General features: G+C 29.1%; 1 protein-coding gene, 1 long non-coding RNA gene and 1 pseudogene across 6 annotated transcripts; 1 reads left to right on the forward strand and 2 right to left on the reverse strand.

Annotated features, from left to right (window-relative positions):
- Nucleotides 1-2,121: 2,121 nt before the first annotated feature.
- LOC149887065 (uncharacterized) lies at nucleotides 2,122-6,007 on the reverse strand. Of its 3 annotated transcripts, none has more exons than XR_016453720.1 (3): nucleotides 5,821-6,002; nucleotides 5,404-5,655; nucleotides 2,122-5,110 (listed from the first exon to the last, which is right to left on the reverse strand). It is a non-coding gene; the product is annotated as an uncharacterized LOC149887065 (long non-coding RNA). The 3 variants fall into 3 exon arrangements; XR_016453722.1 differs by having other exon boundaries at nucleotides 2,397-5,110; nucleotides 5,404-5,523; nucleotides 5,821-6,007; XR_016453721.1 differs by having other exon boundaries at nucleotides 2,402-4,639; nucleotides 5,821-5,994.
- Nucleotides 6,008-6,821: 814 nt separating this feature from the next.
- Nucleotides 6,822-18,795, reverse strand: LOC149887066 (uncharacterized; annotated as a pseudogene). Its single transcript, XR_016453658.1, has 9 exons — nucleotides 18,643-18,795; nucleotides 18,226-18,477; nucleotides 17,569-17,932; nucleotides 16,322-17,461; nucleotides 11,315-11,381; nucleotides 7,619-7,876; nucleotides 7,417-7,528; nucleotides 7,060-7,333; nucleotides 6,822-6,842 (listed from the first exon to the last, which is right to left on the reverse strand). The product of XR_016453658.1 is annotated as an uncharacterized LOC149887066 (transcript).
- On the forward strand, nucleotides 11,588-13,859 carry LOC145190799 (large ribosomal subunit protein eL27-like). Of its 2 annotated transcripts, none has more exons than XM_090091663.1 (4): nucleotides 11,588-11,708; nucleotides 11,916-12,166; nucleotides 13,569-13,679; nucleotides 13,759-13,859. In XM_090091663.1, the coding sequence occupies exons 2-4, from the start codon at nucleotides 11,916-11,918 to the stop codon at nucleotides 13,805-13,807; spliced, it is 411 nt and encodes a 136-aa protein (XP_089947789.1). In that variant the 5' UTR covers nucleotides 11,588-11,708; the 3' UTR covers nucleotides 13,808-13,859. The 2 variants fall into 2 exon arrangements, with proteins under 2 accessions (XP_089947789.1, XP_089947790.1); XM_090091664.1 differs by having other exon boundaries at nucleotides 11,611-11,701.
- Nucleotides 18,796-27,760: the final 8,965 nt, after the last annotated feature.

The following is a 27,760-nucleotide window of genomic DNA, read 5'->3' on the forward strand; positions in this document are numbered from 1 at the left end:
TTTTGCTGATTACCGAAAAGCTAAAAAATGATTTTTTAAATCGCTTTTTGTATTTCTATTACTAAATTTTACATTTACAGTTTTAAACAAACAAGTTATTGATAAAAAATTAATCATCAGTTTAACTGAATATTTGATTTGAATAACTGATTTAGTTATTTCAGTATCTGTCTCTACTAAAGTATTTGCAAGCTCAGATGCTATGTACTTCTTTTTCTTATTCCCCTTCCTTTTGACTACATTATATGACTAACTTTTGCTTTTTTGCTAGTCTACTTCTTTGTCTTTGTTGGAGTGTCATTGGAATAAACAAATGAGAGACTTATAATTTGGTCTTCACCTTGAGTGCCTTCATACCCTTCTTTTTGAGCTAGAGTGCTTTAACTCTCTTGAGTGTCTAGCTGTAGCTGTTGTTGCTCTTTAGGTTCAGGACTAGTTTGAGTTTCTGATATTTCACTTGGAGAAGCCTTTCAAGTGCACCTCTTTTTTTAATTTTAGTTTGACTATGTGATTTTCTCTGTTGGTTAGTCTTCTCAGTTGGTGGTGTGACATGTGGGAACTCATATGGCTCTTCTTCACAAGTTTTTTCCCAATATTTAAAAACCCTTGTGTAAAGAATTACGACGTCTGGCGGACGTCCAAATTAAACTTATAGTCGTTGTATTCGGGCATTTATGACATTAAAATCTAGGAATAACTACTTTTTAAAGTCATTTATAAAAATATATTTAAATGTTTAAATACAGATTAGATAATATAAATGCTGTAACAAAAAAAAACAAAAAAACTTTTATATCATTTAATTTCTTCTTTTTGCAATTTAGGCATTGTTCGTTGTTCTGTAAATCAGTCTAATCTGTGTAATCTAGAGAAAATAAAATCCACGAGGTCCTGCCTCATTATTTTTAAGAAATTCAAGACAATTAAAAATTTTCTTTTGATTTTCCTTAATTTAATCAAACTGACTTGTCAATTCCATAAAAATAGCATATTGGAATTCTGAAAATAAAAGCTGAGATTTTATTTAAACATTTTTATACATTTATTCGTCAAAAATGATTAAACATGTAACTTTTTAATTTGATTTAATCAGCTTTTTTATTAGATAAATTTTTAATTCTAAAACTAAAATCAAATCAAACAATTGAAAAGCTTATATCATTAATAATAAGGTAAGTATGGGTATTAAGGCCCACCTAACAGACTTTTGGTCATTTAGGCTTTAAAAATTAAGTTTAAAAAAATATTTTCGATTGCTGCTTAAGATTAATCATTCCTTGATGTAAAAATCTTATCTGCATATTGAGGAAATAATTATAACAAAAGTTATTCATGTTTTTGTAGCATACCTTAATTGGACCTTACTACCCCCTTATGGGGGTAAAAAGACCCATGTAAAAAATACAAAAAATAAATAAAGAAAAACCAGAAAAAAGATTGGAAACATTCTTTTAATGCATAGTTTATCTCACATTTATAAAATAACTAGCAAAAAAGCAACCCGTAATACGGGTTATGGTCGGTCTGTTAATTTATAGTGGCTGTTTTCCACAATTTAAAGTTGCAAAACCATAACTATTACCCTTTTAGAAAAACGCCTTCAAATTAAAAAATACGCGGAGGTAAAATAATTTACCAATTATTTAACATTTGAGTAATTTACAACTGAAATAGGTCATATCAGTGTAAGGCAGAACCATTTTCCTCGACGTTACTAAGTTCAAGACAATACGTTTTTAGTTACTGACACAAAATAATATTACTTCCTCATGCTTTAAATTGACGAAAAAGTAAAGCTAAATTCGTGTTATTTTTATAACGTGAACTTTAATTAATAAGATTAATATAAAGCGAACGTAAATTCTACATGAATTAATAATTCTTAGGCATCCCCTTGATACATATTTCTTTAACAAAGGAAATTGTCTTTAAAACGTTAAATGCACACAACTAAATAAATTTATTCAAAATATCTGACCATTTAACTATTGCTATTTATGGCACTAATCTGACCATTTTTATATATGGCCCCTTTGTTTCAATAATTTTTAGTAAACGGTTATTTGCTACCATTTATTAAAAATTCCTTGTTACTCGAAATTTAATTCTCTTTAATAATTTGACACTAATAAAGGACCTCCCTTCCCCGTTTTTCCCTTAATGGTGGTAAGGAGAATAGATTTATCTTTATTAAGAGTTATAAAGTTTTTGATGAAGACCTTCTACCAGAATAATAAAATGTAAAACAATGATTTACATGTATAACAATTTCTTCTTTTTAATATATATAACAATTTTTTCTTTCCTCAAAAGTGTTGCAAATGCAAACTAAGATAATTAATTAGTTTAACACCTTATAAAATTTAAGTAACTCGATATTTGACAAATGCGCAAAACTATAATTATAACCCAAAGATCCCCAAAGTTACGTACAACAAATAATTAGGAGTAAAATAGAGAAGATTTTTAAAAATTGAACTAATTGCATATATTTATATCATTTTAACTGACAAAAATTTACAATAAAAGGTAATCAGGTTTTTTTTTATAAATCATATAAATGCGTCAATCGTAAATCTTAAAGAAAAAAAAAAGGAATTATAATACCATAACAAAAAAAAAACCAAAAAAACCAAAAAAAAAAAACACCACATAAAAACCGAAAATCGATTTACCTATTTATAGTAACCTATTTTGACATGGCAGTTAATATAAACATTTATCGAAAATTTAACTATAAAATCTATTTCGAAGTACAAAAGGATTAACATAGCTAATATATATCTATATATATATATACATATATATATATATCTTAATATAATTAGTACAGAAATATTGCTTGGCTGGCAAGGTTATCAATCTTGCTCAACATAATCCCAAGTCACACCACTTTGAAAACATGGAAACAATATAATTTAAACATATATACAACTATAAACGAATATGGTTTTATATAACACATATAAACACATTTTATAACAATATTAAATGACAGATATATTTATCAAAAACTATAAAATATATATATATATATTAAAATAATAAATAAATTTATACAAACAAAATGTGCTAACAACTTACAAACAGTAAATTTTCAAAATAAAAATCTTAAGACTATAAATTAAGAACATTAAAAAATATAACATTATTTGTGTAATACTTTTCATCTACCACACCTTGAATGAGATGTTTATTAATTTTAAAAAAAAAACAAACTATTAAATGCTCTCATTCTTGAACATTCTTGACTATGAGAGAAAAATGGTTTTTTTTGAGATATACTCCAACTCTATTAAATGTTTGACCTTGACTTTTATTGTCATTGAATAAGCCAATCTGACAGGAAACTGACGACTTTTCAGAACAAAAGGTAAATTAGAACCTGATGGAGCCAACTGAATTTGAGGAACAAAAACCTGTTTACCACCAGAAACACCTGTCAAATCCTCTGCATCAATATAATTATTTTGAAGAGCACAAACTTTTATTAGAGTACCATTGCATAACCCAGCTTTGAGATCTAAATATCTAAGTAGCATTATTACACAACCAATTTTCAATTTTAAACAATGTGGCATACCTGATGGAGTTAAGCTGTTCAAACACTCAACAGGAAAGTCATTTCTTTCATTAAGGTCATCAGTATCAATTTGATCAGCACTTACATAAATTTTGACCTTACCCGGCAGACATTCAAGCACTTCTTCATTGATTGATAATGAATCAACATTAGTTGGTATTAAAATCACACATTTAGAATAATCATTTTGATCAGCATCTCCAAAAATCTTTTCAACAATCGATTTATTTTCTCTAATAATGCACTGATTTGGTATTTTAATGCATCTTTTTTAAGGATCCTCCTCTTTGACAGGTATTGTTCCATTCCCAAGTTTTAGTAGCCATTGGGAAAATTCACCTTCCCCATCTTCTACTCTCATATTTCCAGCTCATGCAAACTTCTGCACACATTGCCAATGCAAAGAACATTTTATACACAATTCTACTATCTCAGCTGGTTGTCCTCTTTTCACAACAGGCAGAATTTGCGTAAAGTCACCACCAAAAAGAATGATTTTTCCTCAGAATGGAAAGTTGTTGTTGCAAATATCTTTTAACAACCTATCAATTGCATTTAATTCTTTACATGCTCATGTAAGACATTATACTGGTTGCTTCTCAGTTTGTTTTGGTTATTTCTGATGAAAGCAAGGTGCTGGCCTTTGATTTTAACATACGCATCAATAGCATATTGCTGAAACAGTTTTTTACCATAAAAGAGTGAAGAAAAAAATTGTCTAACTGAAAGTTTATATTGTAATACTGAGAAAATGTAACATGATTTCTAACCAATGTAGCACGTTCAGGGTTGTGAACCAATTGATTATGCCAACCAGCATCACCCCTTGGAAAAAATAGAGGATAAACCATAGGATCTAAGTTGGCAGACATACTTGATAGAGTTTTAAGAGGATGACCTCTTGGGTAAATAACATCTTCCCTGGAAACAGGTAGCACACCAACAAATACAACTGCAACTTCATTATGTGAAGGGAGACTAATAGCGATTATAGCAATTTATGCTGGAACATCATGATTCCAAAAGATTTATAGCAAAATCATGTAGTAAACAGCGCTAAAAACAAAAAATCAAATTGAGATAAAACAAATTGTATATATGGCAAAATAATTTGTATTGGCTTTTAGTAAATGATTAAAAGCAGTGATTTTTAACAAAATTACCTATTTAACATTTTTAATAAAAGACACAAACATGAAGTTAAGCCAAATGTCTATTAACTCAAAAGATAACAAAAAAACATCACAGCAACAACACACAACAATAAGTTAATATATGTATATAATATAACTTAAGTAAGATAATATTCATATATAACAATACATAAGTAACAACATTACACAAAATGTTATTAAAATACATTAGGTATTTTTAGAATAATCTTTAACAATAAAGGCTTGAAAACAGCAAGACCTAAAGCAGTAATAGTTTGACACTAAAAACTATCGTGTAACCCTCTGTTAAAAGTACATCACTTGGCAGGCAGAGTTGACAAATCTTGCTATACACGTTTACCAAGTCACAGCACTTTGAAAACACGGAAACAACATAATATAAACACATGTACCAACTATAAACACAATAAATGTGTTTAAATAAGTATATAAGGTTATGTATATACCTCATATACATATTTAAACACATTTTTAAAACAATCATATAACACATATCAACACATACACAAACAATAAAAAAACACTTTACATTATTATAAAAACACATTGATAAAACAGCTATAAGTGTGCAAATAAAAATTTTAAAAATGATGCCAGAAAATTTAAAAAGATACAAAATATATATTTACAAACAATACTCTTTACCTTCTTTTTTTTTTCATAAGAACTGTAATCCTCACAACAAAATTTAACCTTTACATACAGTAACATGTGACATGCCATGTCAGTGTTGGCACAAAATTTTAATTTACTTTTCTAAATTTTCTAAAAAAGAACAATAATAGTTAATAGCATCACAGAAATTTCAAAGTAGTAATGATTTCAAAGTAGTAATACCCATTTTATGGAAATAGCATTAGTATAACTTTAAATAACATCCATACCCTTATTTTCCTTCTAAAAAATAAAATATCAAAAATAAAACTGCTAAAAGAAAAGCTAAAACAAACAAAATACAAACGATTTAAAAGATTAAAATCCTTTCTACTTTTTCTGATAAAAATTTAAATCCTTTCTACTTTATCTAATAAAAATGTATATATAACTATTTTATATACTTACTTCAATTATAATATGATCTTAACGATTATCATTTATCTTAATATGATTCTTTATGTAATATATCTAAACTAATAATTAAATTCCAAAAGGAAAAAAGTTTCAACTCGCTCAAGAGATCTTTCTCCGATGGCCGCGTGCATTTAGAGAACGCGCTTTTTCAAAGCCTAGTAACTAATGACGAAACGACGTTAAACATTAAACGTTTCTGTGCTAATTATATTAAGATAAGTAATCTTGCATATTTATATACTTTAAAAGAATCAATTTTTTATACAACAGTGAATAACAACAGAAAATTAAAAAATTCAATAAAGAAATGATACAAAGAAAAACATTATTCTTCGCAGAATGGACATACTAATTCTTCCTCATCTTCAGAATCATACCCCATGCACCCCTCGTGGTACCATACTTTACATTTACAACATTGTCGCATACTTTCTACAGACTTTTGCTGGCATAACAAACAAAACCAATCATTCACATCCACACTTACAGACTTACTTTTCTTTGCACTTGGTTTTCCTTTGCCTTTATTCTTTTTATTAACAGCTTTAGAAGTGGAAGATTGAGAATAATCTTTTTTCAGGTCTTTAGAAACATTTGCTTTTCCTTTGCCCTTATTCTTATTGTTAACAGCTTTAGAAGTAGAAGATTGAAAATCTTCTTTCCTTAGGGCTTTAGCAACATAGTTAAAACTTTTTTTGCGACCGACCATAGCCATATTTTTCTTTTTAGCAGGACTCGGCATTAAATCATTGAAACTTGCATTAAGATTAATTTCAGGTTGATTGACTGAAACTGTTGAGGGACTGGGTTGGGTGACTGAAGCTGGTGATTTTTAGTGGGCCTTATTACCCGCTTTGAACCTGTTACGTTTATCGATAATGTATCCTTTTGTTTCAACACTTGCATAAATATTACATGATGAGTAATGATAACGAATAAGTACTTAATGCAAATAAATGCAATTGAAAAAAATAGAAGCTTTATAAAATATTTTAAAATGTAAAAACACGTATCTTAAAAATTAGACTTAAGCAATTTTTGACGAAACTAACAAAGTAATCTTGTTTTGTCGAACGCGCGGTAAAGAAATGCTGATTTTTTTTTGCTGCCAGTGATAAAACCAGATAACTCTAATATTTTAATGTCGAAAAAAAGTTTCACAATTTATTTTTTCCCTAACTTTGGATTAGTGGGCCTTATTACCCGCCAGGCCTTAATACCCATACTTACCTTATAATACAAAAAAATGAATAAGAAGCAGTTTTCATAAATTATCTGTAATATAATATTGATAAATGTATATAAGTTAATACAAAAGTACTCACGCTTATTTGTCATTTCTTTATAAGAAACTCCACCATCACCTATAATTGAATGTTTTATTTTTAGTTAATCAGTTTTAAAACGATCTAAAGTTGAAAATTCAATGCCAACATTTTTTTAAATCAAATCAGGCGGAAAATCATGCAACACACTGGGAGATTGTACTGCTTTCAATTTTTCTAATTCTAAAAAATAATAAAGTTAAAATAAATACTAAGAAAGCAAAGTTTATTTATAATTTTTTTAAATAAATCTTCTTCATCTGTATTTGAATATTTATTACTCAGCTTATGAGAAAATCCACTGAGCATAAGTTTATTAGAATGAAAACTGAAGTCTCTACTCTGGGCTAGGTACATAAACTTTTTTTGATTTTCTTAATAGTTGATACAAAAAAGTTATTTTCACAACCATAATTTTTTTTATCATGAAAAATGATTATATAAATAATTTTAAAAAAATGAACCTTGATATTCTGACTCATTTTCTGTTTGAAATTGAAGCATCTGTTGCATGTCTCTAATGTTCCACCTTCCAAAATAAATTAAATAAACTCAAATTCTTTCCATCTTGGCTTCGGAACAGCCCAGTCAGAAATATATGTTCCAAGTGTTTTGTAACTTTTGGGTGGGAAATAAACAATACATCTGGCTGAAATGACCCAATGAGAAGGAGCCACTGTCTTGGTTGGTAGACCTTTTTCAGTTATAACGACAATACTAAAGTAGCCTGAGAATAAAAAAAGCACTTAATGCAACTAATTAACAAATTAAAAGCATATACACCTTACATTAATTTTTCTAAAACTTTTGAATTTTTTAAAAGAGGAAAAAAAACTCTCTTTATAACATGTAAATAATCTACAGACATTTTAGTCTACTAGATTAAAATATCTTGTATATTTTAATCTGGTAGATTAAAATATATCTAGTTAATTAGTTAACTAGAAAAAATTCTTGATAGATATCTAGTTAATATATATATCGTTGGCTAGCACGCTGTTAAACTCAGTAGCAAAAAAAAGAGATGGCTTTCAATAAAATAGTAGAAAATGTCCAAAAAATTTTATTTGGACGTCAATAGACGATTAAATTAGAAATCAAGACGAATATCGACTAATTTGGACCTTCATGGACGTCTGACAAGTTCGCGGAAGCCCGGACTAAGTTTGTTCGTCTTTGAACGTCCTAGAACGTCAAATGCCCACTAGGAAGGGTGGCTTGTGCCTTGATTGACTTGACTGTGAAGTCCCAGAGCGCTGTGCTGAAACCTGCGTCCAGTCCTGTAAGTTATTAGTCAAGTCATACGCTATTTTTGTACATAATTACGCCCTCGAGAATTTTTGTTTCTGTATAAAATTTGTAAGAGAATTGAATAAACTGAGTCAAAAATAAAAGTAAACAAAGTTGTCGTATTAACAAGTCTTTCAAAAACTCAAGGTCCACTGGATTCCATAGCATTGTCAAGGTATTTGATATTTCTAGCGAAGTATAATCATCAATCAATGACTCGTAGAAATGGATTGTGGTTGGGTGATTTTCAACTAATTCCTTGATGGCAGCTTCCCTGCTTTCCTTACTGTTTTCTATATTTTTGAGTTTGTATCCTCTATAATATGAGCGCAGAAGTGAACCAACATTATAATATTTGACTCAAATTCCATTATTGGGTAAACCTTTCTCAAATACTTCCATGAAGTTTTGTAGGCAACTCGGTCTGCAACTTGAGGGTCGCGCTCTTCAACGTCATTTACGGTTCTTTTGCAATTCAAGTGGAGATTTAATACATCTTTTTGAACCTTATGCATGGTCACTTGTTTTTCAGAAGACCAGAAATTAGAGCATTGCTTACATTCTGCCGGAAACGGTAAGAAGTTAAAAAAGATGCAAATTACATTGTTTCAATAGTAGTTCATTAAAAGTAAATACATGAGCCACAAGACACATTGATGTGTTTTGAGAAATTCAAAAAATATTTTTTATCAAAAAATGTCAAATTTTACTCAGAAATTCCTGTTTTCGTGCATTTTACCGCATTTACGCAAAATTACTGTGATTTAAAATATACTAAATTATAGTAAGAGCGAAACACTTAAAGTGAGCTTTAACTCAATTGGTGCTACCTTGAGACAACTTAATCACTTTTTTGGACTTAATGCACTCAGCAAAACCTGGTTTCCTGCAGAGCCAGAGATGTTATCCTCTCTTCTGTCAAGCTTGGTAAAATAATTCCAGACAAAGTTTCTTGAAGATGGTTTAGTTTGGTAGTGGTTTTGGTATACTTATCAGTTTACTGAAGAAATAATAAATAAAGTAATCTTTTACGCTATAATACCCATAATTACCGCTTTTACTAACTTTTATCACAAATTACCGATTTTTACCGTTTTTACGCATTTTTACACAATTTTACCGTCTTTCTGTAATAGGAAAGCGTAAAAATGCGTAGAAAGGATTTCTGCAGAGTCTTCTGCTTTTTTTTTATTTCCAAGACAGTTTTGAAATGCGTAATACGCATTTTTCCGCATTTTACCTAAATTTTCTTAGTACCGGTGCGGTAACGCTGATGCTTAATTAATATAGAGAATTTTATGCTGATTCAAAAAAATGTAATAATAACAAAGAGTATTTGAATGTATGACTTTTTCAGTAGTGTTTGGTTTGGGTTACTTCACTTATCCACTTGAGGAGTCGGTGACTTCTGAGAAAATCTGACACTCCAAAGAAAAGGCAAAGTAATGAACAGTCTTTAACGTCAGCTATGATATAAAAATAATTGCCAAGTTGAAGTTTGACATTTTTTCATTGGATCGAATAATACTAACCATTTCAACATTTATCAGTGGACATTATTATTTTTACACAAGACCATTACATTTTACTTTATCACAAAGGTGATAAAATAAAATGTAATGGTCTTGTGTTTAAATGTTGTATAAAAAAGTAACTATCATTGTGTTTGTAAATTATGTAATCAGTAGGTTTATAAAAAAAAACAACTTTTAATTCGTTTTTTAAGTCATAAAGCTGTCGTCTAAAGAAGAGAAGTGTGAAAACGCGAGCTGAGCTCGGCCTAAATTTGGACAGCATAATTGAAACTTTCTAAAAACCGATTTTGCTATGGACCAGAGTTGGTGAACGGCCGAAATCTTCTCACCTCCACTATTCTTCCGCAGCCATTGGCGGATTTTTTTTTGATGGAAGAATGTTTTAGAAGTTGCCGCGTATCGGGAGGTGGAAGTCACTGGCAGTCGTCGTCAGAAGATATTTGGAGGTAAGATGATTTGGAAACCGCTTTCAGTGACCTCTTCCTCCCACCTGGCGGTGGTATTTTTGCCTCCTGCCGCCAGAAGAAGTGAAGAAAATAGGTATTGTCAGGTTTGGTCAATAGTGGAAAAAAAAGTTGGAGCTTTTGATGAACCATATTTTTTCTTATAAATAATAAAGAGTTCATTAAAACAATGGATTGGTGAAACAGCTTGGTTATCGTTTGTGACTGTTATAAAAACTTTCTTGGAAATAAAAAAGCAGATTTGCTAGAATGTTGAAAGCCTTTTGTGATCTTGGATACAAAATGGGTATAAAAATTTATTTTAAAAACAAATTTTTATGCTCATTTTACATCACAAAAGGAGAGCTTCGTTCCAAGATTTTAGGAAAATGGATAATCGTTACCTAGGACGTTTGGAAAAACACATGGCGGGGAAACTACTGTTAAAGCATTAGGCGAGATGACTCAGGGAAATTTTACAAACGAAAGAGCTAGAAGCGAAAGTTCCTTCCCGATTGAGTATTTATGAGTAAAAAATATTGTTTGCAACACTTTTTAAAACTAAAAATTGCCATATTTCTTTTATAAACCTATAAAAAGTTTGAGAGTTTAATAGGATGATGTTTATGTTATGATGTTTACTTTAAACATATGTAACATTTTCTTTTATTTTTTATTCATTTTTCTTTTAATTTTTAAAAAATAAAGTTTATCAAAATTTTTCATAGCATTTTTGAATGGGCTTCAAATCTACTTTTCAAAAATACCCTTGAAAAATTTGTTAACTACCTAAAATTTTCAAAATTAAAAAAAAAAACTGTTACAAAAAGTCTGCAGCTATTATGAAAATCCGAGGTCAGATTTGAATTAAGCGAGCCAAAATTAATGCAATAATTTTTTTTTGTTGGTCTGAGTTATCATAACAAAAGTTGTGATTTTGTTTTTTGCTAAATGTTTTACTGTTTCAGGAAAATTTTCTTCTCTTAGAAAAAATTTCTTTCCCAGAAAATTACCTAATAAGAGATCGGTTTCTTAAAATCTACATTTTTAGGTAAAAAAAGTTCTGCTAGAAAAATTTTCGCAGAGAAAAAATTGTCCGAATTAAAAAATTGGACTGTGTTAATCTGTTCCGGCGCAATAAATTTGACCGGAACATATTCCGTTAGTCGGTACGCTTCCGATAAAAGTCTGTCCATAAGTAGTCTCCGTAGCTCAATGAACTATCGAGATGAATAATCGAGATCTCATCGTTAGGTCTTTTTAGTACAACCTTAGTACGGTAGGAAGTACGTTAAAGCTAGTAACTATATATCTACTAATATCCTGATCATTTTTTTTGACTTCACTTTGGTGTTTTAATGATCTGATGCATACAGCTATCTTTAATCACTATGCCTTTATATTGCTGAGAAAAATCCTTTTGAATATGTAAATTAGATATAGCTAGCAGTAATGCTTTATTAGTTAACTAAAAGTTTGCGTAATTGTTATAGATGGGCAAGTTTATGAAAGCTGGTAAGGTTGTTCTTGTCCTTGGTGGACGTTATGCTGGTAGAAAAGCAATTATTGTAAAGAATTATGATGATGGCACTCAAGATCGTCCATATGGTCATGCTTTGGTTGCTGGCATTGACAAATATCCATTGAGAGTAACAAAACCCATGGGAAAAAAAAAGGTTACAAAGAGATCCAAAATAAAACCATTTATCAAAGTCGTAAATTATAATCATCTCATGCCTACTAGGTAATATAAATTTGCCTTTATGTTTGGTATTTTAATTGAAAATATTTCAGTTATGCTTGCAAAATGTACTACCATTTATTTCTTTAAACTTTTTAAACATATTTGCTGCCAATTTATGCAGCTGACAGTAATTATGCTTACATTCTTAGTGCACCTATGAAGATAATTTTATATTACATCAAAAATGATTAAAATGAAATGTTTCAATAAACATTTTGAACAATTTATTTTACCTCTATAGCTGTAAATACATTAGCAAAACTCTTTGTAAACAAAACTCATTTTTATGTTTAAAACACTTTGTTGCTAATTCATTTCTTCCTTATACTATTAAAGTCATTTTCCAAATTTGTTAACTTAAATCTCTGACATAAGATAAATCATTTATTGATCAATATTTTTTACTCCAAATACTTTCATTAAAAGTAAAATTATGTTTAAATTTTGAAAGGATTAAAATTGATTTGAAATTTACCAAAGTAAAATAAATTGAAATTGGTTTGCAAAGTTGACATAATAAAAAGATATTAACCATTATATTTTGATATTTTTATTAATACATCTCAAATTATTCAAGTGTATAATCCTTAATTGCATTTTTAAATTATTTGTTTTTTATTTTGCTAATGACATATCTATTCAAAATTCAGAATAATGAACAAAATGATAGTTTAACAGCATAATGTTAATTTGTAATCTATGCAAATTAAATCTAATGTCAAAAACTATGTTTTCAGTAAGCTTTGCATCTCCAAATAAACCTTTTTCAGTACCAATATCACAATTCTATTTGGTACTGAAATATTTTAAGATTTATTATTAATTATGTGTTAATAGTTTTAGGACTTTTAATGGCTGAAGATATGTCTTGTATCAAGACTTTACTATTCACATATTTACACTGTTGGATTGATTCTCTGTTCTTTATTTATAAGCTAATCTATTTATTGTAAGATGTTAAGATTGAAATGAGATTTCTAATGCTGATGTGCATGCTATAATTTTAAAGGCCTTCCTGTAATGTTCATAAATTATAAGTCTTGTTAAAAGTTAGTAAGAATATTGTTTAAAATTAATACCAAGAAGAATCTTATTGTTTAGTTAAATTGGATTTTTACAAAATTGGTTTCGATTGATTTGAGTCATTACAAGACTAAAATAATCTTGTCACTTAGAATTGTCTTGTCTAAGTCTTGGTAATAAATGCTATAACTGATTTTAATAACTACTTAACAACTTAAGACAACAGATTCTTAGTTTCAAGTTTTTTAATCTTCAGCTAAGTATGTACTAGCTGTTAAGTTTCTGCAATCAACATACTAAATAATTTTTACTGTTAGTGACATTCACATATTAATATTGCTTAGATCTTCAAAAAAAATTTCAAAAAAATTTTTCTTAGATATTCTGTGGATGTTGCTTTGAATAAAAATAAAGTAAATAAAGACATTTTGAAAGATGGAAGCAAACGACGACGTGCCAGGACAGAAATTAAAGCTAAACTGGAAGAAAGGTACTGTTATTTATTTCTTTGAATGATATCATGTTAAAAAATGTTGGCACCTTTTCATGTTAATCTTTTTTTATCTTAGGTATAAAAGTGGCAAAAACAAATGGTTTTTCCAGAAGTTACGTTTCTAGACAATCAACTTGAAGTGCCCTTGTTAATAACCAAAAAAATCTATTCCAAGCATTTGTTGTTGTTACTTTTAGTTGTTTATTTAAGTTATCCTCCGAAATTTTCCTCACCAAATCTTTATATTTATGAATATTATAAGTTCAAGGTTTTGTTTTATAAACTTTTTTACTCCGGAGAAAGGTTGGTAGTGAAAAGAAGTTATACAAAAGTTCGTCATCCTCAAAAAGACTCTTTCTCATCAGTAAAGTTCATGTGAACTATTTGAGAAATAAACAAACTCAGGCTTAAAAAGATTGTATATCAATAAAAATTAAGTTTAAAGAACCAGAACAATTCATTAGCATTTCATCTAAACACCTGAACATAGGCTTGGGTGGTTATGGATTCTCTTTTTTCAAATTACATCTGTCGTTCCTACCTATGGACAGAAAAAATCAGTTTTTCGGTGAAATACAGCCGAAACAATCGGTAATAATTAGACGAGACAAAACACTTATTAATACTAGCAAAAAAGCAACCCGTAATACGGGTTATGGTCGGTCTGTTAATTTATAGTGGCTGTTTTCCACAATTTAAAGTTGCAAAACCATAACTATTACCCTTTTAGAAAAACGCCTTCAAATTAAAAAATACGCGGAGGTAAAATAATTTACCAATTATTTAACATTTGAGTAATTTACAACTGAAATAGGTCATATCAGTGTAAGGCAGAACCATTTTCCTCGACGTTACTAAGTTCAAGACAATACGTTTTTAGTTACTGACACAAAATAATATTACTTCCTCATGCTTTAAATTGACGAAAAAGTAAAGCTAAATTCGTGTTATTTTTATAACGTGAACTTTAATTAATAAGATTAATATAAAGCGAACGTAAATTCTACATGAATTAATAATTCTTAGGCATCCCCTTGATACATATTTCTTTAACAAAGGAAATTGTCTTTAAAACGTTAAATGCACACAACTAAATAAATTTATTCAAAATATCTGACCATTTAACTATTGCTATTTATGGCACTAATCTGACCATTTTTATATATGGCCCCTTTGTTTCAATAATTTTTAGTAAACGGTTATTTGCTACCATTTATTAAAAATTCCTTGTTACTCGAAATTTAATTCTCTTTAATAATTTGACACTAATAAAGGACCTCCCTTCCCCGTTTTTCCCTTAATGGTGGTAAGGAGAATAGATTTATCTTTATTAAGAGTTATAAAGTTTTTGATGAAGACCTTCTACCAGAATAATAAAATGTAAAACAATGATTTACATGTATAACAATTTCTTCTTTTTAATATATATAACAATTTTTTCTTTCCTCAAAAGTGTTGCAAATGCAAACTAAGATAATTAATTAGTTTAACACCTTATAAAATTTAAGTAACTCGATATTTGACAAATGCGCAAAACTATAATTATAACCCAAAGATCCCCAAAGTTACGTACAACAAATAATTAGGAGTAAAATAGAGAAGATTTTTAAAAATTGAACTAATTGCATATATTTATATCATTTTAACTGACAAAAATTTACAATAAAAGGTAATCAGGTTTTTTTTTATAAATCATATAAATGCGTCAATCGTAAATCTTAAAGAAAAAAAAAAGGAATTATAATACCATAACAAAAAAAAAACCAAAAAAACCAAAAAAAAAAAACACCACATAAAAACCGAAAATCGATTTACCTATTTATAGTAACCTATTTTGACATGGCAGTTAATATAAACATTTATCGAAAATTTAACTATAAAATCTATTTCGAAGTACAAAAGGATTAACATAGCTAATATATATCTATATATATATATACATATATATATATATCTTAATATAATTAGTACAGAAATATTGCTTGGCTGGCAAGGTTATCAATCTTGCTCAACATAATCCCAAGTCACACCACTTTGAAAACATGGAAACAATATAATTTAAACATATATACAACTATAAACGAATATGGTTTTATATAACACATATAAACACATTTTATAACAATATTAAATGACAGATATATTTATCAAAAACTATAAAATATATATATATATATTAAAATAATAAATAAATTTATACAAACAAAATGTGCTAACAACTTACAAACAGTAAATTTTCAAAATAAAAATCTTAAGACTATAAATTAAGAACATTAAAAAATATAACATTATTTGTGTAATACTTTTCATCTACCACACCTTGAATGAGATGTTTATTAATTTTAAAAAAAAAACAAACTATTAAATGCTCTCATTCTTGAACATTCTTGACTATGAGAGAAAAATGGTTTTTTTTGAGATATACTCCAACTCTATTAAATGTTTGACCTTGACTTTTATTGTCATTGAATAAGCCAATCTGACAGGAAACTGACGACTTTTCAGAACAAAAGGTAAATTAGAACCTGATGGAGCCAACTGAATTTGAGGAACAAAAACCTGTTTACCACCAGAAACACCTGTCAAATCCTCTGCATCAATATAATTATTTTGAAGAGCACAAACTTTTATTAGAGTACCATTGCATAACCCAGCTTTGAGATCTAAATATCTAAGTAGCATTATTACACAACCAATTTTCAATTTTAAACAATGTGGCATACCTGATGGAGTTAAGCTGTTCAAACACTCAACAGGAAAGTCATTTCTTTCATTAAGGTCATCAGTATCAATTTGATCAGCACTTACATAAATTTTGACCTTACCCGGCAGACATTCAAGCACTTCTTCATTGATTGATAATGAATCAACATTAGTTGGTATTAAAATCACACATTTAGAATAATCATTTTGATCAGCATCTCCAAAAATCTTTTCAACAATCGATTTATTTTCTCTAATAATGCACTGATTTGGTATTTTAATGCATCTTTTTTAAGGATCCTCCTCTTTGACAGGTATTGTTCCATTCCCAAGTTTTAGTAGCCATTGGGAAAATTCACCTTCCCCATCTTCTACTCTCATATTTCCAGCTCATGCAAACTTCTGCACACATTGCCAATGCAAAGAACATTTTATACACAATTCTACTATCTCAGCTGGTTGTCCTCTTTTCACAACAGGCAGAATTTGCGTAAAGTCACCACCAAAAAGAATGATTTTTCCTCAGAATGGAAAGTTGTTGTTGCAAATATCTTTTAACAACCTATCAATTGCATTTAATTCTTTACATGCTCATGTAAGACATTATACTGGTTGCTTCTCAGTTTGTTTTGGTTATTTCTGATGAAAGCAAGGTGCTGGCCTTTGATTTTAACATACGCATCAATAGCATATTGCTGAAACAGTTTTTTGCCATAAAAGAGTGAAGAAAAAAATTGTCTAACTGAAAGTTTATATTGTAATACTGAGAAAATGTAACATGATTTCTAACCAATGTAGCACGTTCAGGGTTGTGAACCAATTGATTATGCCAACCAGCATCACCCCTTGGAAAAAATAGAGGATAAACCATAGGATCTAAGTTGGCAGACATACTTGATAGAGTTTTAAGAGGATGACCTCTTGGGTAAATAACATCTTCCCTGGAAACAGGTAGCACACCAACAAATACAACTGCAACTTCATTATGTGAAGGGAGACTAATAGCGATTATAGCAATTTATGCTGGAACATCATGATTCCAAAAGATTTATAGCAAAATCATGTAGTAAACAGCGCTAAAAACAAAAAATCAAATTGAGATAAAACAAATTGTATATATGGCAAAATAATTTGTATTGGCTTTTAGTAAATGATTAAAAGCAGTGATTTTTAACAAAATTACCTATTTAACATTTTTAATAAAAGACACAAACATGAAGTTAAGCCAAATGTCTATTAACTCAAAAGATAACAAAAAAACATCACAGCAACAACACACAACAATAAGTTAATATATGTATATAATATAACTTAAGTAAGATAATATTCATATATAACAATACATAAGTAACAACATTACACAAAATGTTATTAAAATACATTAGGTATTTTTAGAATAATCTTTAACAATAAAGGCTTGAAAACAGCAAGACCTAAAGCAGTAATAGTTTGACACTAAAAACTATCGTGTAACCCTCTGTTAAAAGTACATCACTTGGCAGGCAGAGTTGACAAATCTTGCTATACACGTTTACCAAGTCACAGCACTTTGAAAACACGGAAACAACATAATATAAACACATGTACCAACTATAAACACAATAAATGTGTTTAAATAAGTATATAAGGTTATGTATATACCTCATATACATATTTAAACACATTTTTAAAACAATCATATAACACATATCAACACATACACAAACAATAAAAAAACACTTTACATTATTATAAAAACACATTGATAAAACAGCTATAAGTGTGCAAATAAAAATTTTAAAAATGATGCCAGAAAATTTAAAAAGATACAAAATATATATTTACAAACAATACTCTTTACCTTCTTTTTTTTTTCATAAGAACTGTAATCCTCACAACAAAATTTAACCTTTACATACAGTAACATGTGACATGCCATGTCAGTGTTGGCACAAAATTTTAATTTACTTTTCTAAATTTTCTAAAAAAGAACAATAATAGTTAATAGCATCACAGAAATTTCAAAGTAGTAATGATTTCAAAGTAGTAATACCCATTTTATGGAAATAGCATTAGTATAACTTTAAATAACATCCATACCCTTATTTTCCTTCTAAAAAATAAAATATCAAAAATAAAACTGCTAAAAGAAAAGCTAAAACAAACAAAATACAAACGATTTAAAAGATTAAAATCCTTTCTACTTTTTCTGATAAAAATTTAAATCCTTTCTACTTTATCTAATAAAAATGTATATATAACTATTTTATATACTTACTTCAATTATAATATGATCTTAACGATTATCATTTATCTTAATATGATTCTTTATGTAATATATCTAAACTAATAATTAAATTCCAAAAGGAAAAAAGTTTCAACTCGCTCAAGAGATCTTTCTCCGATGGCCGCGTGCATTTAGAGAACGCGCTTTTTCAAAGCCTAGTAACTAATGACGAAACGACGTTAAACATTAAACGTTTCTGTGCTAATTATATTAAGATACAAGAAAACTACTAAGTTGTTTAGCTTGAGTTCAAATTTGTTCTTTCAATATGGTAAAATATACAAGTTGCCATACGGTTCTTAGCTCAAAGATAGACAATAACAGCATCGAGTTTTTATTATAGAGCAATATGTTAAAACAGAGGGGTAACATTTTTACAGTAGTCACTTCGGTGGACTTAATTTGATGCATTTGATGAAAAAAACAAAGTAGCATGATAAATGAAAACAAACGTAAAGGAGCATTTCTTCGCACCTACTTAAGAAAAATCTGTTTATCAATTGAATAGATATTATTAGGTGTAGGATAAAGTATTATCATAATCCAGTCATGATGTTGATGCAGCAGTCATATTTCAAATAACATCTTTAGCAGAATATTCATTTATTATTATATTCATTTCATTTAGCAGAATATTCATTTTATTAATTTTAATTTCAGCACAAAACTTTTATCACTTTCAATCAACATAAAAAACACGTATGAAATTGAAAATCTGAAACCACAAAAGCTCATTTAGCTGTGTACAACAAGGTTTATTGAAAGGCTGTCGCTTTTTACAAATTGTTCTAGTACTATTAGATGCACTTGTCCAACAATATTACGGACTGAAAGAGAATCAAGTTCTAATGGTCGCATATTACTCAGTGTTCAAGTGTTAGTCGATGCCATGAATTTGACTGAAAATACTAAATCTATTCGGCAAGATACCACCATCCAATCAATGATATATTATATATACTAGATGTCTAACTTGCGGGATTTTATTGGACGAAAAGTGAAGCCGCTTTTTTTGTTTATAAATTGAATCCGCTATTTGTAATAAGGGCAAAATATATATCCGAAGTGCGAAATAAAAGTTAAAAATGCATGTTTTTACTCGAATTAGAAAAAGCAAAAACATGCATTTTTAACTTTTGGCTTCCACGGCTTCACTTTTCGGATCGAAGTTAGACATCTAGTATATATAATATATCATTGCATCCAATAGCATTAATTGACCAATGTGCTTCAAATGACGTCATATCAAAGTATGTAAAACGTTGCAATTGCAAAATTTTTATTTTGAATTTTTTTGTTTTACTCTTTATTTTTCCGAGAGGCTTTCTGAGGGTACTTACCTAGGGTGAATAGCGCCTATGGCAAACACCGATCTTTCACTCCTTTTGACAATAGGTTCCTTACATTTTAATTTCTAAAAAATTGCTTTAAAATTGGGTAAAAAAAGCTCAGAAATTAAATCTATTTAAACTTTATCACAAATTTATTTTTCTTGCTTTGGCTTTCCTAAATTTTAAAGTTATATTGTCACCGTCAGTTTCTTCGGTCATTTCTCGCTCTTTATTCAGTAAAGCAAGATCACATAGTCAACTTTGGCTCATTGAGGCCCTCTAAAATGAAAGTATTAATTTTAATTTGCCAAATGATCTTTCCCAACTGGCAACAGAAACCGCGGGGTTTCGCAGTAAATGTTCGGGGCTTAATATTTTTTTGGTACGGCTTTTTAGCAGCTTTCTAAAATCCAGAATTTCTTCATATAATTTTTGTCCCTCCAAATTACAACTGTAAACTTCTCTAAATTTTTTCTTAAAGGTTTTTTTCTTGATTCTTTGATAAATACCTGTCTTGTGTCCATAACAACAGTATTTTCATAGCACTGTGATCTTTAATCTTGTCTTTCTCCAGCTGCTTCAATATTTTTTGAACCTTGCAGCGTCCTTATAACTTATTTGTATAAAACCGAAAAATGATTCTTAATCTGAGCATTTTTTCTATAAACTTTTTTTGCAACATATCTTACTACTTCGTAATGTGCTTGATTTGAAGTTGAGTCAAACATTAGTCCATAATAATTTGCTTTACGTATTCTCTCTAGCAAGCTATAACGATGGAATTATGTGAATAAATTCATTCTTTCACATATTTTCAGTGAAAAATATCAAATGGATCCACAATTTCTATCCCTAGATCTTATGTGTTCTTTTAGGACAGGGGCAAAGTTAGAAATCAGTTTCAACAAACCAAAATTAAACTTCCCGTATTAAAGTGACTCTCTGTAGCCTCGCCAAGTTAGACTTTTTATGGTATCACACCACTTCTGACTATCTCTTTAAATTTACTTTTGAAGTTGCATAATTATGTCTTTGTTGTTAAATAAATATCCTTCCATTTTTTCCTACTGAGAATTGTCAACCATTTTTAGAATTTTCATGAACACTCATATCATTTTCATGAATACTCATACATACATACATACACACATACATACATACATACATACATACATACATACATACATACATACATACATACATACATACATACATACATACATACATACATACATACATACATACATACATACATACATACATACATACATACATACATACATACATACATACATACATACATACATACATACATACATACATACATACATACATACATACATACATACATACATACATACATACATACATACATACATACATACATACATACATACATACATACATACATACATACATACATACATACATACATACATTGCTATTGATGTGCAAAAAATAACTGATTATTGTTATTTTTGCAAATAACTTCAGATTAGTTTTTATTCAAAGCAACAACTTTAAACTTGTTTATAGGAAACCGTTTTGAATTGTCATTCATAGTATCAAATCATGTTGAAGAAAGATGGCATTTTCTCTGTGTTCCCCTAAATCCCTTAAAGACTCTATAAAGTTGGTTTATACCATTATAGATGATGGTCCTCCAGAATAATTTACGAGATGAGCTCTTTTTTTGGACGTTGCATCTAACAGTTGATGCCTTCTCTTCAGGTGTTTTATCAATTGAATGCTTTTTATTCATCTGTGTTCGTATATTTTTGCAGATCAAGTAGATTTGATCCTGTATTTCGATTCCGATGCTAACTGTTGTCATCTAAGAGATAGCCTTTTCCTTCATCTTATTGTCTCATAACTGTTCGGCATGTCTCGTAGATAACTTATGGAACACGGGTATCATAGATGTTACAGTTTAAGGATCATAAACGTTTTTGTTTAATATTCTAGAATGATTCATGGATGGATACACACTGCCGTGGTTAAAAGCCAAAATTAAAAAAAAAGTTCGCCCAATATGATGTACAACAAAGTCACCCTTTTTTTATGTTAATCAGAGAAATAAAGAAAAATAAAAATTAAACTTTAAAAGAAGTTGCTTTTAGTTTTGGAGGACAGTGACAAACAAAAAACGTTTAAGGTTTTAAAAAGATTTTATATTAAAAACCATTCCATACTAAATGCTATTTATTAACAAATGTAGAATATATTGTTGTTTTGTTCTCAATCCTGTTTTAACTGTTTTTTTTATATGAATACAAAACTATAAAAGTAGTAACATTTCAAAACGAAGCCAACTTTTATCTTAATACCGTTAAATTGTAGTTCAGCCATTTTATATTGAATTGTTCATTTTGAATTGAGTTTTAGTTAAGGAAGATGTAATGATTTTATAATTTGTTTTATGTAATAACATTTGTGTTGTTTTATGTAACAACATTAAGTAATATGTTATGTAAAACAACACGAATGTTTTTAAAACTTAAGTTAAAGCTTTAGCTAAAAGACGACAGAATGGCACATTGTAAATAAAATAGTTTTTTCAAATAAAAAATTATTAATGATTATAATCATGGAACAACGAAGCGAATTATATAAAAAGTATAAAAAAGTATAAAAAATGTTAAAAAACGATTATATGTCGATTAGTTAAATAAAAAAGCACAGGAACTGTTGAAACTGATCATTTTGGTGGACGACTGAAGAAAATTACTTCTCATTCTAATTTTAAAATTTTTACGTGAAATTAAATCTATTTGCTAGTGTCAGAGATTTTTTTGAAAATATTGAGTTCCACATCGCGTATTGGAACTCGATATTTCAAAAAATACTGTACGGTGACTTTGGATGATGCTGGGTTTTATGATTATAATGTAGCAAAAAAACCATTAATATCGTTAAAGAACTGAAAAGCACGTTTGAAGTTTGCCAAGGGCCACAAAAAGTGGACAGTAAAACAGTGGAGAAGAATAGTTGAATTAAGTTGAATTAAGTTGAATTAAGTTGAATTAAGTTGAATTAAGTTGAATTAAGTTGAATTAAGTTGAATTAAGTTGAATTAAATCGAATTAATAAGAATATTTAATAAGAAGATAAGTTGAACTTGAATTTGAACGGTTCAAATGGTAAACAAAATGTGAGAAAACAAGTTAGCATACGATTAATAACAACGTACACTATAATGAGGGTGGCATAGAGTTGAATGTTATGGAGATGCTTTTTAAGATTTTCTGGATTGGGACGACTCTATTACATTGAAGGACTAATGGGTAAATACATGTATAATTCAAGAAGGAAAGGAAGAATCAAATGATAGTTTTTGTAAACAAAACTAAGTGTCTACGGCGGATGTTCCCATAGGATCTCAAACGCACATCTGAGCTTGTTAAAAAGGGTTCAATACAAATAAAATTACTGTACTTTAATGGCCTGCGCAATTTCCTGATCTAACTCCAATTGGGAATTAATGAACAATTTCATGAAAAAGTACCTTTACATGGTAGGTTCAATAATGCTTAAGAATTGCATCAGGAATTTTAAACTGCCTGTTAACACATGAAATAAAGTTCAAATGGAGAAACAATTAAAAATAATGGATATGTCATCAATTACTGATCTGATTTTGCTTTTGATGATATATTGTTAATAGTTCCTTTAATTGAAGTAATAATATATTTCTTATTATAATTTTTTTGTTACAGTATGTCAATACATAGATATGTATGCATATGTATATATATGTATGTATGTATGTATGTATGTATGTTTGTATGTATGTATGTATGTATGTATGTATGTATGTATGTATGTATGTATGTATGTATGTATGTATGTATGTATGTATGTATGTATGTATGTATGTATGTATGTATGTATGTATGTATGTATGTATGTATGTATGTATGTATGTATGTATGTATGTATGTATGTATGTATGTATGTATGTATGTATGTATGTATGTATGTATGTATGTATATGTATATATATGTATATATATATATATATATATATATATATATATATATATATATATATATATATATATATATAATATATATATATATATATATTATACATACATACATATATGAATATTCATTTTACTTAATTTTGTTAAACTAACAATAGTTTTGAAGTAGGTTGTTTTTTTTCATTTTACTTAATTTTGTTAAATTAACAATAGTTTTGAATTAGGTTGTTTTTTTTGCACACTAATATAGCTTAAATTGAAACATTTTTGACTTCTTAATAACTAGTGTTACCACCTTTTGATGTTAGTTCAGCCAGACAACTCCGTGGCATACTTTCAACTAGAGATCTAATTGTAATAAGACTTTGGTGCAGCTCGTCTAGGCTGTTAGGTGGTAAATATTGGCTTCTAACACGGGTCCCATTATGTCACAAAGATGCTCTATTGGATTCATATCTGGACTGAAAGCTGGCCACTCCAAAACTTGAATATTAATATTATTTAAGTATTCAGTAATAATATGTGCCGTATGTGGTCTAGCATTATCCTACATAAGAAGAAATCCATCTTCAATGTACGGTGCAAAAGGTACCAAAAAAGATTCTAAAATGTCTGTTATGTATCGTTGAAAAGTCAGATGCCCACCATCAACAATAAAAAACTCTGTGCGAGCTGCTAAAGATATTCCGCTCCAAACCATCAATGAGCCGCCTCCATATAAAGTGGTTTCTCGAATGTTACAAGCGAAATATCTTTCATTTGATCTTCTGTACACTCTTCAGCGGTGATCAGAACTTAAGACAAAACCTTGACTCATCTGTAAATAAGACCTGTCCCCACTCATGTATTTCCCAATTCATATGTCTCCTTGCAAAAGCCAGTCTGTTTCTTCGGTGGTCTACAAACAATCTGGTACCAGTAGCTGCTGTCCAAGGTCATAAATTTAAAGCACGAAGTCTTCTTCTTATGGTATCTTGGCTAACAGCAGTTCCATGAACCTTAACAAGTTGTATTTGGAGATTTTGTGTAATAGTGAACCATTCTCTCAGTGTTCGAAGATTTAAAATCGGTCCTTCTAGCGTGATCATTGCTCTCTACAAACCTTTGTTATTACCTTTGTAATTGATAAATCCGGGAAATACATAATATTTCTCAAAATAAGTTGGAGTTTATAAGTGGTGAGTTAATTTTGCGGTTAAGTGTATTTGGTATTCACCAATATTTCGCACCATTTCCGTAAAGTTATAGTTGCGCATGAGTTGCATTGAACTTACGCAAAAACTTACGAAAGTTTTTTTGAAGCGCAACTGCACAAGTTTGGTGAATACGACTTTCACAGTTTTGAACTTACGCCAAACTTACGCTAAACTTACGCAAAAAATTTCGTGATTAAGGGTCCGTATTCACCAAACATTTTTTTTGCCTAAGTTTGACGAAAGTTTGGCGTAAGTTCAAAACTAAGCTAGGGATTCTCGAAACGTTTCGGGAAAAATCAATCGAGAAAATTGTTACGTTACGATACGAGAGGTTTCGATCAGTTACGAGAGCGATTTCGAAAAATCAACTAATTTCTCGTAACATTTCGGTTACGTTACGGGAAATTCCCGGTTGTTACGAGAATCATTACGAGAACGGTTTCGAGTTTCTCGTAATGATTCTCGTAACAACCGAAACTCATTTTTCCCAAATTTTCATTTTCTCATTACGAGAATTATTTGTGTTTCGGGATATTTCGGGATATTTCGAGTTATTTCGAGTTCCCAAAATGATTTGCAAAAAATTTGATTAACCAGTTAATCAGTTGAAGGACGCATTTTTAGGACATTTGACGAGCGCAACAGCTGAATTTCGATACATATCGAGAAAATGAAAAAAATATTAATAAAAAATTTTCAATGGTCATAATTTGCTTTGAGGATGGTTTGCTTTTGCAATGTGACGTAGTTTGAAGAAGTGATGAAGTTAAAGAAATAGTCAAATCGCGAAACGTCATAGATTGTTCGGGATCGAACTCACGACTTTCTAATAACGGGACATATGCCTCAGACCGCTCGACCATTGAAACAGTCTAATAAAATTTTAAAAAAATACATTATTTAAATTATACATAGTACATTTACTTTTTAAAAAATTAACAAAAAACTGATGAATATAAATACGTTAAGAGATGAATATAAATACGTTAAAATACGTTAGCTTTTCTACTTTAATGTAAAGTAATACACTACAATAGTTATTGTAATTGTTTTCATTAAAACAATACAATAGTTATTGTAATTTTATTTCATTAAAACAATACAATAGTTCTCGAATTTTATTGTATTGTTAGAAGAAAAACAATACAATACTTATTGTAATTGTTTTTCATCACAACAATACATTACTAAAGTAAAATTTTGTTATTGTTTCTGTAATGCTTGAGTCTTCTGCGGCTGAAAATTCAGCCACTTATAGACTAAAAATTGCTTCTGCGGCTGAAAATTAACGCATGCGCAAAGTTACATCGAGATGACAAATAAATGATAACATCAAAAAAAAACTAAATTCTCAAAAGATTTTCCAATCGATAGGTCGCTCATTGTATTTTTTAAATTATCTTCAAATTCTCTTCAAATTCCTAAAAGATATCTCACAATGATATTTAAGTTAAGAAAATGAAGTAAATTAATATGAATACTTGCGCATGCGTTAATTTTCAGCCGCAGAAGCAATTTTTAGTCTATAAGTGGCTGAATTTTCAGCCGCAGAAGAATTAATCTTCTGTAATATTACGATACAATTTTATTGTATTGTAATGTGTAATTGTATTTAATTTTTACAATTACAATTACAATAGTCCTAACCCTAGTCTTGATAAGTAATATAATAAAAGACTTTAAATTGATATTTTCAACCTTTAATTGTGTTTTTTAAAAAAAGAAAACAAAATTCAGCTGTCGCGCTCGTCAAATGTCCTAAAAATGCGTACTTCAACTGATTAACTGGTTAATCAAATTTTTTGCAAATCATTTCTGGAACTCGAAATAACTCGAAATATCCCGAAATATCCCGAAACACAAATAATTCTCGTAATGAGAAAATGAAAATTTGGGAAAAATGAGTTTCGGTTGTTACGAGAATCATTACGAGAAACTCGAAACCGTTCTCGTAATGATTCTCGTAACAACCGGGACCCGATCGAAATAAATTTCTCGAAAGTTTAAAAACTTTACTCTCGTAACTCAAAAACATTTCGAGAAGAGTTCCGTTACGAGTCTCGTTTCGTAACGTATCGAAACAAAAATAGTTTCGAGAATTCCATGCTTATTCAAAACTGTAAAAGTCGTATTCACCAAACTTGTGCAGTTGCGCTTCAAAAAAACTTTCGTAATTTTTTGCGTAAGTTAAACCCTTAAACTATCAGTATTTTCCAGCAAATCATATGCTGAACAAGATATTCAACAGAAGCACTTTAAAAATTACCTGTAGCTGTATACCGAACTTGTAATCTGTAACAGTTTTTCATAACCTTACAAAAATTATCGACGAAGTTCCAGACCCAAATAAGAAATCCTAAAATAGTATAAATAGTCTAGAACGCCCCCTAAACTAACTGAAAACACCTTATACAAAACCGTTATTTCTTCCGACTTTCCAACTGAGTAGAAAAGTATATATTGGTATAGGTTAACCACCATTTAAGTTGTATTATATGCAAATCAAATTAGATCGTTTAACATTGTGAAGTACAAAAAAGATACTGAATTATCATAAGAAATGTGGCGCATAAATGAAAAAATGGAAAACCATCAA

The sequence above is a fragment of the Hydra viridissima genome, unplaced genomic scaffold (assembly GCF_058129835.1).
Source record: "Hydra viridissima isolate aposymbiotic clone 2 unplaced genomic scaffold, HvirCarnegie_v1 scaffold_6, whole genome shotgun sequence".
In the NCBI taxonomy this organism is placed as follows: domain Eukaryota; kingdom Metazoa; phylum Cnidaria; class Hydrozoa; order Anthoathecata; family Hydridae; genus Hydra; species Hydra viridissima.

Excerpts from the sequence above, each read along its gene's own strand:
- LOC145190799 (XM_090091663.1), top strand. The coding sequence starts at position 11,916 with ATGGGCAAGTTTATGAAAGCTGGTAAGGTTGTTCTTGTCCTTGGTGGA. Across the intron at positions 12,167-13,568 it reads AATCATCTCATGCCTACTAG|ATATTCTGTGGATGTTGCTT; the intron begins GTAATATAAATT and ends AATTTTTCTTAG. Across the intron at positions 13,680-13,758 it reads AAAGCTAAACTGGAAGAAAG|GTATAAAAGTGGCAAAAACA; the intron begins GTACTGTTATTT and ends TTTTTATCTTAG.